This window comes from Bombina bombina, chromosome 5, assembly GCF_027579735.1.
Source record: "Bombina bombina isolate aBomBom1 chromosome 5, aBomBom1.pri, whole genome shotgun sequence".
Lineage (NCBI taxonomy): Eukaryota > Metazoa > Chordata > Amphibia > Anura > Bombinatoridae > Bombina > Bombina bombina.
In genome coordinates this window covers 908,904,921-908,917,018 of record NC_069503.1, presented here as the reverse complement: position 1 = coordinate 908,917,018, position 12,098 = coordinate 908,904,921, and the positions used below count along the sequence as shown (strand labels likewise).

The 12,098-nt window shown below is 39.0% G+C and overlaps 1 protein-coding gene across 1 annotated transcript in view; it reads right to left on the bottom strand.

Moving 5' to 3' along the window:
• Positions 1 to 12,098, bottom strand: part of CHD7 (chromodomain helicase DNA binding protein 7) — a 309,908-nt gene that overhangs the window by 118,024 nt on the left and 179,786 nt on the right. The window contains 1 exon segment of the mRNA XM_053715068.1: positions 1,814 to 1,951. Coding sequence (XP_053571043.1) covers positions 1,814 to 1,951 — 138 coding nt within the window.

Below are 12,098 nucleotides of genomic sequence, written 5' to 3'. Positions count from 1 at the left end.
TCTGTAGTGGCTTAGAAAACAGGCCAGAAATTTAGAGGTTTAAATGTTATAAAGTATATTAATATAACAATGTTGGTTGTGCAAAGCTGGGGAATGGATAGTAAAGGCCTTATCCATCTTTTTAAAACAAAAATTTTGGAGTTGACTTTCCTTTTAAGGGAAAAACACATTTTAAATCATGCTCGCTTCTCTTTTATATGCATGATAAAATGTAATTTAAACGTATAATACTAATTCTGAACATATGTGCATAGCTGCCAATGACTGCTTAGGATCAGAGGTGCATTATCACTCTGGGGCCAATATAAATGTAGCAATTAAAACAGTCTCTGATTTTTGTAGAAGCAAAACAGATAAAACAGCAGCAAGTAATAACTTGGCTCTATAGAGGACATTATTAAATTATAAACTTGGGCTCAATAGTTCTAATTCGTATTTTCAAGTGTGCCTCATTCTGGAACTAAAGCATAATGTTGCTTCTATCACTTGACATAATAGTAATGTTAACTGTAACCTCTTGTCCCTTATAGATCAATGTGTTTTCTAAAAAAAAACACTAAAGCAATGACACCCAAATCTATCATTATCATCCAATCTCTGCTTCTCTCTGCTACCTCATGACTCTTAATCACATTCTGTTATTGCTTCCTGGATGTTCTCCCAGAACATAAAGCGCAGCATCTAATAAATCAGATTCATAGGCCGCCTCCTGCTTGTGCTACTGTTACTCTGCGCTTTCATTCATCCTGCAGTGATGTCCTGCAAGCTGTAGAAACTACCATCACCTGCTATACAACTAGCTGGTGATTCTTAAGGGAAACCTACAAACAAATTCTTAATACACCCACTTTAGCCCTCAACGACGCACTATAAACAACTATGAATGTAGGTTGCATTGAGTCATCTACCTTAATTATCAAACACATTATCCATTTTAACTCCAAGACTGGCAGCCAATTCCAGGTGGCAATCACAGAGCTTAGACAGCAGCTTATTGGTGCATACTCACTCTATACTAGTTTCCCTGTCAACCAGGACCGTGCACAAAACGTACCCAATTAGTAGCTACTAAAACTCTCATATTAGCACATGAGGTACTTTAGTGAACCAGAATTCTCTCTTCTTACTAACTATGGTGTTTGGGGCCACACTCATCCCTAAAGTGAGAAAGTCTTGAATTACCATAATTTAAAAAAACTTAACTAAGCTCATTTAGGAATTTACACATCACACCCTGTGTGTAAAGCGCAACAGAACAGATGATTCCTTCATAAGATAAATATTTAAAGAACTAAAGTCAAAATTAAACGTTCATGGTTCAGATAAAGCATGTAATTTTAAAAAGAAACTATTTTCATTTTCAAGTCACATCCATTATAATGTGCACAAAAAAAAATTATTTGCAAATTTTGAGGTATCAGTTCACACTGACCATGTGCAAGAGTACACCTATATATGTATATTATTATTATTGTTGTTTATTTGTATAGCGGTGCAAGATTCTGTATATGTGTTTTGTGATTGGCTGATGCTTGTCACCTAATACAAGGGGTAAATGGAAGTAACCAAAATATTTGACAAAAAAAAAATCTGTTGCTCATTTGAAATTTAGACTGTTATTGCATTGTCTTTTTATTATGGATTTGTTACTTATGTAACTACACTATATTTAATGGTATTATATTATAGTATGAACAATTAAAATAAATATGGTACAGATAACAGATTATTTTGCCTTAAGTATACAAAATAGCACTAGATACAAATTCTTGTTAACTCTGGAGATTACGGTGCTAAAATGAACCAGACTGACCTGCAGCTCTGACTGAGAAGTATTAGAAGGAGAATCGCGTCCAGTGGCATCTGCATCATCGCCCTCCTCATCTGAGATTTTAAATTCCAGGTCTTCTGTGTAGCGCTTCCTTTTAACCTGCCGGCTGGAGCGTCTCTTCTGCAAGAATAAACAAATAGTGCTCTTCAGGAGTGACTTCTAGAATTCACAAGGTCACTAGAATGCCAAGATTGTATAACCATCTACACTGGCAGTGGGAAAACAAATGCAGGATGTGGAGGAATTAAATATCTTTTCTGAACTAAGGCTATAACAAATGACTTTAGAGAACACCAGCATCATACAGTGCCATATGCAGTATATTTATGTAGCCAGTGAATGTATTAAATAAGCATTATTTTAGCTCTCCTCATTAATGACTCTTCCTTTCTAAACTGCTATTTAGTTACTATTGTTCAACTTGCTTATACATTGATTCTACTTTTTATATCCTGTACCATGAATCTCTGCTGTTTTTAAACCTTCAACATTAAAAAAGAACTTAATGCTCAAGCCAAATGTATCATCACTGTGCACATAATAGAATGGTTAGCACATCTGTGACTGAACAATATGAGTTATAAAAAACTGCAGGCAAAACAACTCATTCTGATGGATCATCACCACCAGAAACCCTTTAAAGTATATTATGTATTTGTAGAGCACCAATAGCTTTGCACAGCGCTAATATAACTAAAAAAGTACATTTTTAATTTTTAAGTTTGAAATTGTTTAAAAGGGACATGTAATGTTTCTTTCAAGATTTAGGTAGAACATACAATTTTAAACAATATCTCATTTGTTTCATTCGCTTGGTATCATTTGTTGAAGGAGCAGCAATGCACTACTGCTTTCAAAACTGAACACATGGGTAAGCCACCAATCAGCAGCTAGAACCTAGGTTCTTTGCTGCTCCTGAGGTTACCTATATAAACCATTCAGTAAAGGTTAAGAGAAGGAAGCAAATTAAATAGAAGTAAATTGGAAAGTTGTTTAAAATTGTATGTTCTACCTAAAACCTGAATGCCTAATTATAACTTTACAGTCCCTTTAAAATTTTTCACTTTTTCTCCTCACAAGACTCCTCAATATAAAAAAACCTGCAAGTTATAGATTGCTTGTTAAAGGGATATGAAACCCAAATTTTTTATTTCATGATTCAGATAGCGCATGCAATTTTTAAGCAACTTTCTAATTTACCTCCAATTATCAATCAGCAAGCGTTACCCAGGGGGCTGAATCAAAAATGGGCCGGTTCCTATGCTTACATTAACTGCTTTTTCAAAAAGGAGATACCAAGAGAACAGAGAAAATGTGATAATAGGAGTAAATTAGAAAATTGCTTAAAATGACATGCTCTATCTGAATCATGATAGACAAAAATTAGGTTTCATATTCCTTTAAACATAAAATGCAAAAAACATAATTTATGCTTACTGATAAATTCCTTTCTTCTGTAGTGTGATCAGTCCACGGGTCATCATTACTTGTGGGATATTAACTGCTCCCCTACAGGAAGTGCAAGAGGATTCACCCAGCAGAGTTGCTACATTGCTCCTCCCCTCTACGTCACCTCCAGTCATTCGACCAAGGACCAACGAGAAAGGAGAAGCCAAGGGTGTAGTGGTGACTGGAGTATAATTTAAAAAATATTTACCTGCCTTAAAAAACAGGGCGGGCCGTGGACTGATCACACTACAGAAGAAAGGAATTTATCAGGTAAGCATAAATTATGTTTTCTTCTGTTAAGTGTGATCAGTCCACGGGTCATCATTACTTGTGGGATACCAATACCAAAGCAAAAGTACAACGGATGACGGGAGGGATAGGCAGGCTCTTTATACAGAAGGAACCACTGCCTGAAGAACCTTTCTCCCAAAAATAGCCTCCGAGGAAGCAAAAGTGTCAAATTTGTAAAATTTGGAAAAAGTATGAAGCGAAGACCAAGTTGCAGCCTTGCAAATCTGTTCAACAGAGGCCTCATTCTTAAAGGCCCAAGTGGAAGCCACAGCTCTAGTGGAATGAGCTGTAATTCTTTCAGGAGGCTGCTGTCCAGCAGTCTCATAAGCTAAACGAATTATGCTACGAAGCCAAAAAGAGAGAGAGGTAGCAGAAGCTTTTTGACCTCTCCTCTGACCAGAGTAAACGACAAACAGGGAAGACGTTTGTCGAAAATCTTTAGTTGCCTGTAAATAAAATTTAAGGGCACGAACTACATCCAGATTGTGCAAAAGACGTTCCTTCCTCGAAGAAGGATTTGGGCACAAGGATGGAACAACAATCTCCTGATTGATATTCCTGTTAGTGACTACCTTAGGTAAGAACCCAGGCTTAGTACGCAGAACTACCTTATCCGAGTGAAAAATCAAATAAGGAGAATCACAATGTAAGGCTGATAACTCAGAGACTCTTCGAGCCGAGGAAATAGCCATTAAAAATAGAACTTTCCAAGATAACAACTTTATATCAATGGAATGAAGGGGTTCAAACGGAACACCCTGTAAAACGTTAAGAACAAGGTTTAAACTCCATGGTGGAGCCACAGCTTTAAACACAGGTTTAATCCTGGCCAAAGCCTGACAAAAAGCCTGAACGTCTGGAACTTCTGACAGACGCTTGTGTAACAGAATGGACAGAGCTGAGATCTGTCCCTTTAAGGAACTAGCGGATAACCCCTTTTCTAAACCTTCTTGTAGAAAAGACAATATCCTAGGAATCCTAACCTTACTCCAAGAGTAACCTTTGGATTCGCACCAATATAGGTATTTACGCCATATTTTATGGTAAATCTTCTGGTGACAGGCTTCCTAGCCTGTATTAAGGTATCAATAACTGACTCAGAAAAACCACGCTTTGATAAGATCAAGCGTTCAATTTCCAAGCAGTCAGCTTCAGAGAAGTTAGATTTTGATGTTTGAAAGGACCCTGAATCAGAAAGGTCCTGTTTCAGAGGTAACGACCAAGGTGGACAGAATGACATGTCCACCAGATCTGTATACCAAGTCCTGCGTGGCCATGCAGGCGCTATTAGAATCACTGATGCTTTCTCCTGTTTGATTCTGGCATCGGGAAAGGTGGAAACACATAAGCCATCTGAAGGTCCATGGGTGCTGTCAAGGCATCTATCAGGACCGCTCCCGGATCCCTGGATCTGGACCCGTAGCGCGGAAGCTTGGCGTTCTGTCGAGACGCCATGAGATCTATCTCTGGTTTGCCCCAACGTGGAAGTATTTGGGCAAAGACCTCTGTATGAAGTTCCCACTCCCCGGATGAAAAGTCTGACGACTTAAGAAATCCGCCCTCCCAGTTCTCCACTCCCGGGATGTGGATTGCAGACAGGTGGCAAGAGTGAGACTCTGCCCAGCGAATTATCTTCGATACTTCCATCATTGCTAGGGAGCTTCTTGTCCCCTCCCTGATGGTTGATATAAGCTACAGTCGTGATGTTGTCCGACTGGAACCTGATGAACCCCCCGAGTTGCTAACTGGGGCCAAGCCAGAAGAGCATTGAGGACTGCTCTCAATTCCAGAATGTTTATTGGAAGAAGACTCTCCTCCTGATTCCATAGTCCCTGAGCCTTCAGAGAATTCCAGACAGCGCCCCAACCTAGTAGGCTGGCGTCTGTTGTTACAATTGACCAGTCTGGCCTGCTGAATGGCATTCCCCTGGACAGATGTGGCCGATAAAGCCACCATAGAAGAGAATTTCTGGTCTCTTGAATGGAATGAAGGACACGGCATGCATTTTGAAGTTTTGTTAACCTGTCCTCTGTCAGGTAAATCTTCATTTCTACAGAATCTATCAGAGTCCCCAGGAAGGGAACTCTTGTGAGTGGAAAGAGAGAACTTTTCTCTTCGTTCACTTTCCATCCATGCGACCTTAGAAATGCAGTACTATCTCTGTATGAGATTTGGCAGTTTGAAAGCTTGAAGCTTGTATCAGTATGTCGTCTAAGTACGGAGCTACTGAAATTCCCTCGCGGTCTTAGTACCGCCAGAAGAGTGCCCAGAACCTTTGTGAAGATTCTTGGAGCCGTAGCCAGTCCGAATGGAAGAGCTACAAACTGGTAATGCCTGTCTAAAAAGGCAAACCTTAGATACCGGTAATGACTTCTGTGAATCGGTATGTGAAGGTAAGCATCCTTTAAATCCACTGTGGTCAAGTACTGACCCTCTTGGATCATGGGCAAATTGTTCGAATAGTTTCCATCTTGAACGATGGAACTCTTAGGAATTTGTTTAGGATCTTTAAATCCAAGATTGGCCTGAAGGTTCCCTCTTTTTTGGGAACTACAAACAGATTTGAGTAAAACCCTTGTCCTTGTTCCAACCGCGGAACTGGATGGATCACTCCCATTAATAAAAGATCTTGTACGCAGCGTAGAAACGCTTCCTTCTTTGTTAGGTTTGTTGACAACCTTGACAGATGAAATCTCCCTCTTGGGGGAGAGGATTTGAAGTCCAGAAGGTATCCCTGAGATATGATCTCTAACGCCCAGGGATCCTGAACATCTCTTGCCCAAGCCTGGGTGAAGAGGGAAAGTCTGCCCCCCACTAGATCCGGGTCCCGGATCGGGGGCCCTCAATTCATGCTGTCTTAGGGGCAGCAGCAGGTTTTCTGGCCTGTTTGCCCCTGTTCCAGGACTGGTTAGGTTTCCAGCCTTGTCTGTAGCGAGCAACAGCTCCTTCCTGTTTTGGTGCAGAGGAAGTTGATGCTGCTCCTGCTTTGAAATTACGAAAGGAACGAAAATTAGACTGTCTAGTCTTGGCTTTGGCCTTGTCCTGAGGCAGGGCATGACCTTTACCTCCTGTAATGTCATCAATAATCTCTTTCAAGCCGGGCCCGAATAAGGTCTGCCCTTTGAAAGGAATATTAAGCAATTTAGATTTAGACGTAACATCAGCTGACCAGGATTTTAGCCACAGAGCTCTGCGTGCCTGAATGGCGAATCCTGAATTTTTAGCCGCAAGTTTAGTTAAATGTACTACGGCATCTGAAATAAATGAATTAGCTAACTTAAGGAATTTAAGTTTGTGTGTGATGTCATCTAGTGGGATGATTGAAGTGTCTCTTCCAGAGACTCAAACCAAAATGCTGCTGCAGCCGTGACAGGCGCAATACATGCAAGAGGTTGCAATATAAACCCTTGTTGAACAAACATTTTTCTTAAGGTAACCCTCTAATTTTTTATCCATTGGATCTGAAAAAGCACAGCTATCCTCCACTGGGATAGTGGTACGCTTAGCTAAAGTAGAAACTGCTCCCTCCACCTTATGGGACATTTGCCATAAGTCCCGTGTGGCGGCGTCTATTGGAAACATTTTTCTGAATATAGGAGGGGGGTGAGAAAGGCACACGGGTCTATCCCAACTCCTTAGTAACAATGTCAGTAAGTCTCTTAGGTATAGGAAAAACGTCAGTACTCGTCGGGTTCCCAACCGCAATATATTTATCAACCTACACATTTTTTCTGGGATTGCAACTGTGTTACAATCATTCAGAGCCGCTAATACCTCCCCTAGTAACACACGGAGGTTCTCAAGCTTAAATTTAAAATTTGAAATGTCTGAGTCCAGTTTATTTGGATCAGAACCGTCACCCACAGAATGAAGCTCTCCGTCTTCACGTTCTGCAAACTGTGACGCAGTATCAGACATGGCCCTTGCATTATCAGCGCACTCTGTTCTCATCCAGAGTGATCACGTTTACCTCTTAGTTCTGGTAGTTTAGCCAAAACTTCAGTCATAACAGTAGCCATATCTTGTAATGTGATTTGTAATGGCCGCCCAGATGCACTCGGCGCTACAATATCACGCACCTCCTGAGCGGGAGATGCAGGGTACTGACACGTGAGGCGAGTTAGTCGGCATAACTCTCCCCTCGTTGTTTGGTGAAATATGTTCAATTTGTACAGATTGACTATTTTTTTAAAGTAGCATCAATACATTTAGTACATAAATTTCTATTGGGCTCCACTTTGGCATTAACACATATAGCACAGAGATATTCCTCTGAATCAGACATGTTTAACACACTAGCAAATAAACAGCAACTTGGAAATACTTTTCAAAGTAATTTACAAATAATATGAAAACGAACTGTGCCTTTAAGAAGCACAGAAAATATTATAACAGATAAAATAATTAAGTTATAGCATCAATCTTTGTCAGAATATACAGTTTTAGCAAAGGATTGTTCCCCTCAGCTTATAACTAACCCAGGCAGCAGAAAAAAAATACACAAATAAACGTTTTTTTATATCACAGTCAATACAATCAGCACAGCTCTGCTGTGAATGATTACTTCCCTCAAAAAAGACTCTTGAGATCCCTGAACTCTGTAGAGATGAACCGGATCATGCAGGAAGAAAATGAACCTCTGACTGAGTTTTTCTGATGCATAGTGAAAGCACCAAATGGCCCCTCCCCCACACACATAACAGTGAGAGGGATCAGTGAACTGCTCTAATTTAAATCAAAACTATTGCCAAGTGGAAAAAAAGTGCCCAAAACATTTTTTCACCCAGTACCTCAGAGAAAAAAACGTTTTTACATGCCAGCAAAAAAAACGTTTTACCTCAATAATTAATTGTCATTTAAAACCTATTGCAAGTCCCTGCAAAATAGGTTAAGTCTATGTATACAGTTTAAAAGCCAGAGAAGTACCATTTCCCAGAAAACTGAAGTGTAAAAATATACATACATGACAGCCTGATATCAGCTACATCTACTGCATTCAAGCTGAGTTTACATTATAACGGTATGGCAGGATTTTCTCATCAATTCCATGTCAGAAAATAATAAACTGCTACATACCTCTTTGCAGATTAATCTGCCTGCTGTCCCCCTGATCTGAAGTTTACCTCTCCTCAGATGGCCGAGAAACAGCAATATGATCTTAACTACTCCGGCTAAAATCATAGAAAAAACTCAGGTAGATTCTTCTTCAAATTCTACCAGAGAAGGAATAACACACTCCGGTGCTATTATAAAATAACAAACTTTTGATTGAAGATATAAAAAACTAAATATATCACCATAGTCCTCTCACACATCCTATCTAGTCGTTGGGTGCAAGAGAATGACTGGAGGTGACGTAGAGGGGAGGAGCTATGTAGCAACTCTGCTGGGTGAATCCTCTTGCACTTCCTGTAGGGGAGCAGTTAATATCCCACAAGTAATGATGACCCGTGGACTGATCACACTTAACAGAAGAAATAAATAATGTATTATATATGCATACATATACACACACATATATATATATATATATATATATATATATATATATATACACACATATATATATATATATATATATATATATATATATATATATATATATATATATATATATATATATATATACACATATATATATATATATTTCTTTCATGTAATTAACAAGAGTCCATGAGCTAGTGACGTATGGGATATACATTCCTACCAGGAGGGGCAAAGTTTCCCAAACCTTAAAATGCCTATAAATACACCCCTCACCACACCCACAAATCAGTTTTACAAACTTTGCCTCCAAGGGAGGTGGTGAAGTAAGTTTGTGCTAGATTCTACGTTGATATGCGCTCCGCAGCAAGTTGGAGCCCGGTTTTCCTCTCAGCGTGCAGTGAATGTCAGAGGGATGTGAAGAGAGTATTGCCTATTGAATGCAGTGATCTCCTTCTACGGGATCTATTTCATAAGGTTCTCTGTTATCGGTCGTAGAGATTCATCTCTTACCTCCCTTTTCAGATCGACGATATACTCTTATATTTACCATTTCCTCTACTGATTCTCGTTTCAGTACTGGTTTGGCTTTCTACAAACATGTAGATGAGTGTCCTGGGGTAAGTAAGTCTTATTTTCTGTGACACTCTAAGCTATGGTTGGGCACTTTATTTATAAAGTTCTAAATATATGTATTCAAACATTTATTTGCCTTGACTCAGAATGTTCAACTTTCCTTATTTCCAGACAGTCAGTTTCATATTTGGGATTATGCTTTAAATTATCATATTTTTTCTTACCTCAAAAATTTGACTTTTTTCCCTGTGGGCTGTTAGGCTCGCGGGGGCTGAAAATGCTTCATTTTATTGCGTCATTCTTGGCGCTGACTTTTTTGCCGCAAAAATTCTTTTCCGTTTCCGGCGTCATACGTGTCGCCGGAAGTTGCGTCATTTTTGACGTTATTTTGCGCCAAAAATGTTGGCGTTCCGGATGTGGCGTCATTTTTGGCGCCAAAAGCATTTAGGCGCCAAATAATGTGGGCGTCTTATTTGGCGCCAAAAAATATGGGCGTCGCTTTTGTCTCCACATTATTTCAGTCTCATTTTTCATTTGCTTCTGGTTGCTAGAAGCTTGATGTTTGGCATTTTTTTCCCATTCCTGAAACTGTCTTATAAGGAATTTGATCTATTTTGCTTTATATGTTGTTTTTTCTCTTACATATTGCAAGATGTCTCACGTTGCATCTGAGCCAGAAGATACTACAGGAAAACCACTGCCTGCTGGATCTACCAAAGCTAAGTGTATCTGCTGTAAACTTTTGGTAGCTATTCCTCCAGCTGTTGTTTGTAATAATTGTCATGACAAACTTGTTAAAGCAGATAATATTTCCTTTAGTGATGTACCATTGCCTGTTGCAGTTCCCTCAACATCTAAGGTGCAGAATGTTCCTGATAATATAAGAGATTTTGTTTCTGAATCCATAAAGAAGGCTTTGTCTGTTATTTCTCCTTCTAGTAAACGTAAAAAGTCTTTTAAATCTTCTCTCTCTACAGATGAATTTTTAAATGAACACCATCATTCTGATTCTTTGGACTCTTCTGGTTCAGAGGATTCTATCTCAGAGATTGATGCTGATAAATCTTCATATTTATTTAAGATGGAATTTATTCGCTCTTTACTTAAAGAAGTACTAATTGCTTTAGAAATAGAGGATTCTAGTCCTCTTGATACTAATTCTATACGTTTGGATAAGGTTTTTAAAGCTCCTGCGGTTATTCCAGAAGTCTTTCCTGTTCCTAATGCTATTTCTGCAGTAATTTCTAAGGAATGGGATAAATTGGGTAATTCATTTACTCCTTCTAAACGTTTTAAGCAATTATATCCTGTTCCGCCTGACAGGTTAGAATTTTGGGACAAAATCCCTAAAGTTGATGGGGCTATTTCTACCCTTGCTAAACATACTACCATTCCTACGTCAGATGGTACCTCGTTTAAGGATCCTTTAGATAGAAAAATTGAATCTTTTCTAAGAAAAGCTTATCTATGTTCAGGTAATCTTCTTAGACCTGCTATATCATTGGCTGATGTTGCTGCAGCTTCAACTTTTTGGTTGGAAACTCTAGCGCAACAAGTAACAAATCGTGATTCTCATGATATTATTATTCTTCTCCAGCATGCTAATAATTTCATCTGTGATGCCATTTTTGATATTATTAGAGTTGATGTTAGGTTTATGTCTCTGGCTATCTTAGCCAGAAGAGCTTTATGGCTTAAGACCTGGAATGCTGATATGGCTTCTAAATCAACTCTACTTTCCATTTCTTTCCAGGGAAACAAATTATTTGGTTCTCAGTTGGATTCTATTATTTCAACTGTTACTGGTGGGAAAGGAACTTTTTTACCACAGGATAAAAAGTCTAAAGGTAAAAACAGGGCTAACAATCGTTTTCGTTCCTTTCGTTTCAACAAAGAACAAAAGCCTGATCCTTCGTCCTCAGGAGCAGTTTCAGTTTGGAAACCATCTCCAGTCTGGAATAAATCCAAGCCTGCTAGAAAGGCAAAGCCTGCTTCTAAGTTCACATGAAGGTACGGCCCTCATTCCAGTTCAGCTGGTAGGGGGCAGGTTACGTTTTTTCAAAGAAATTTGGATCAATTCTGTTCACAATCTTTGGATTCAGAACATTGTTTCAGAAGGGTACAGAATTGGTTTCAAGATGAGACCTCCTGCAAAGAGATTTTTTCTTTCCCATGTCCCAGTAAATCCAGTGAAAGCTCAAGCATTTCTGAATTGTGTTTCAGATCTAGAGTTGGCTGGAGTAATTATGCCAGTTCCAGTTCCGGAACAGGGGATGGGGTTTTATTCAAATCTCTTCATTGTACCAAAGAAGGAGAATTCCTTCAGACCAGTTCTGGATCTAAAATTATTGAATCGTTATGTAAGGATACCAACGTTCAAGATGGTAACTGTAAGGACTATATTGCCTTTTGTTCAGCAAGGGAATTATATGTCCACAATAGATTTACAGGATGCATATCTGCATAT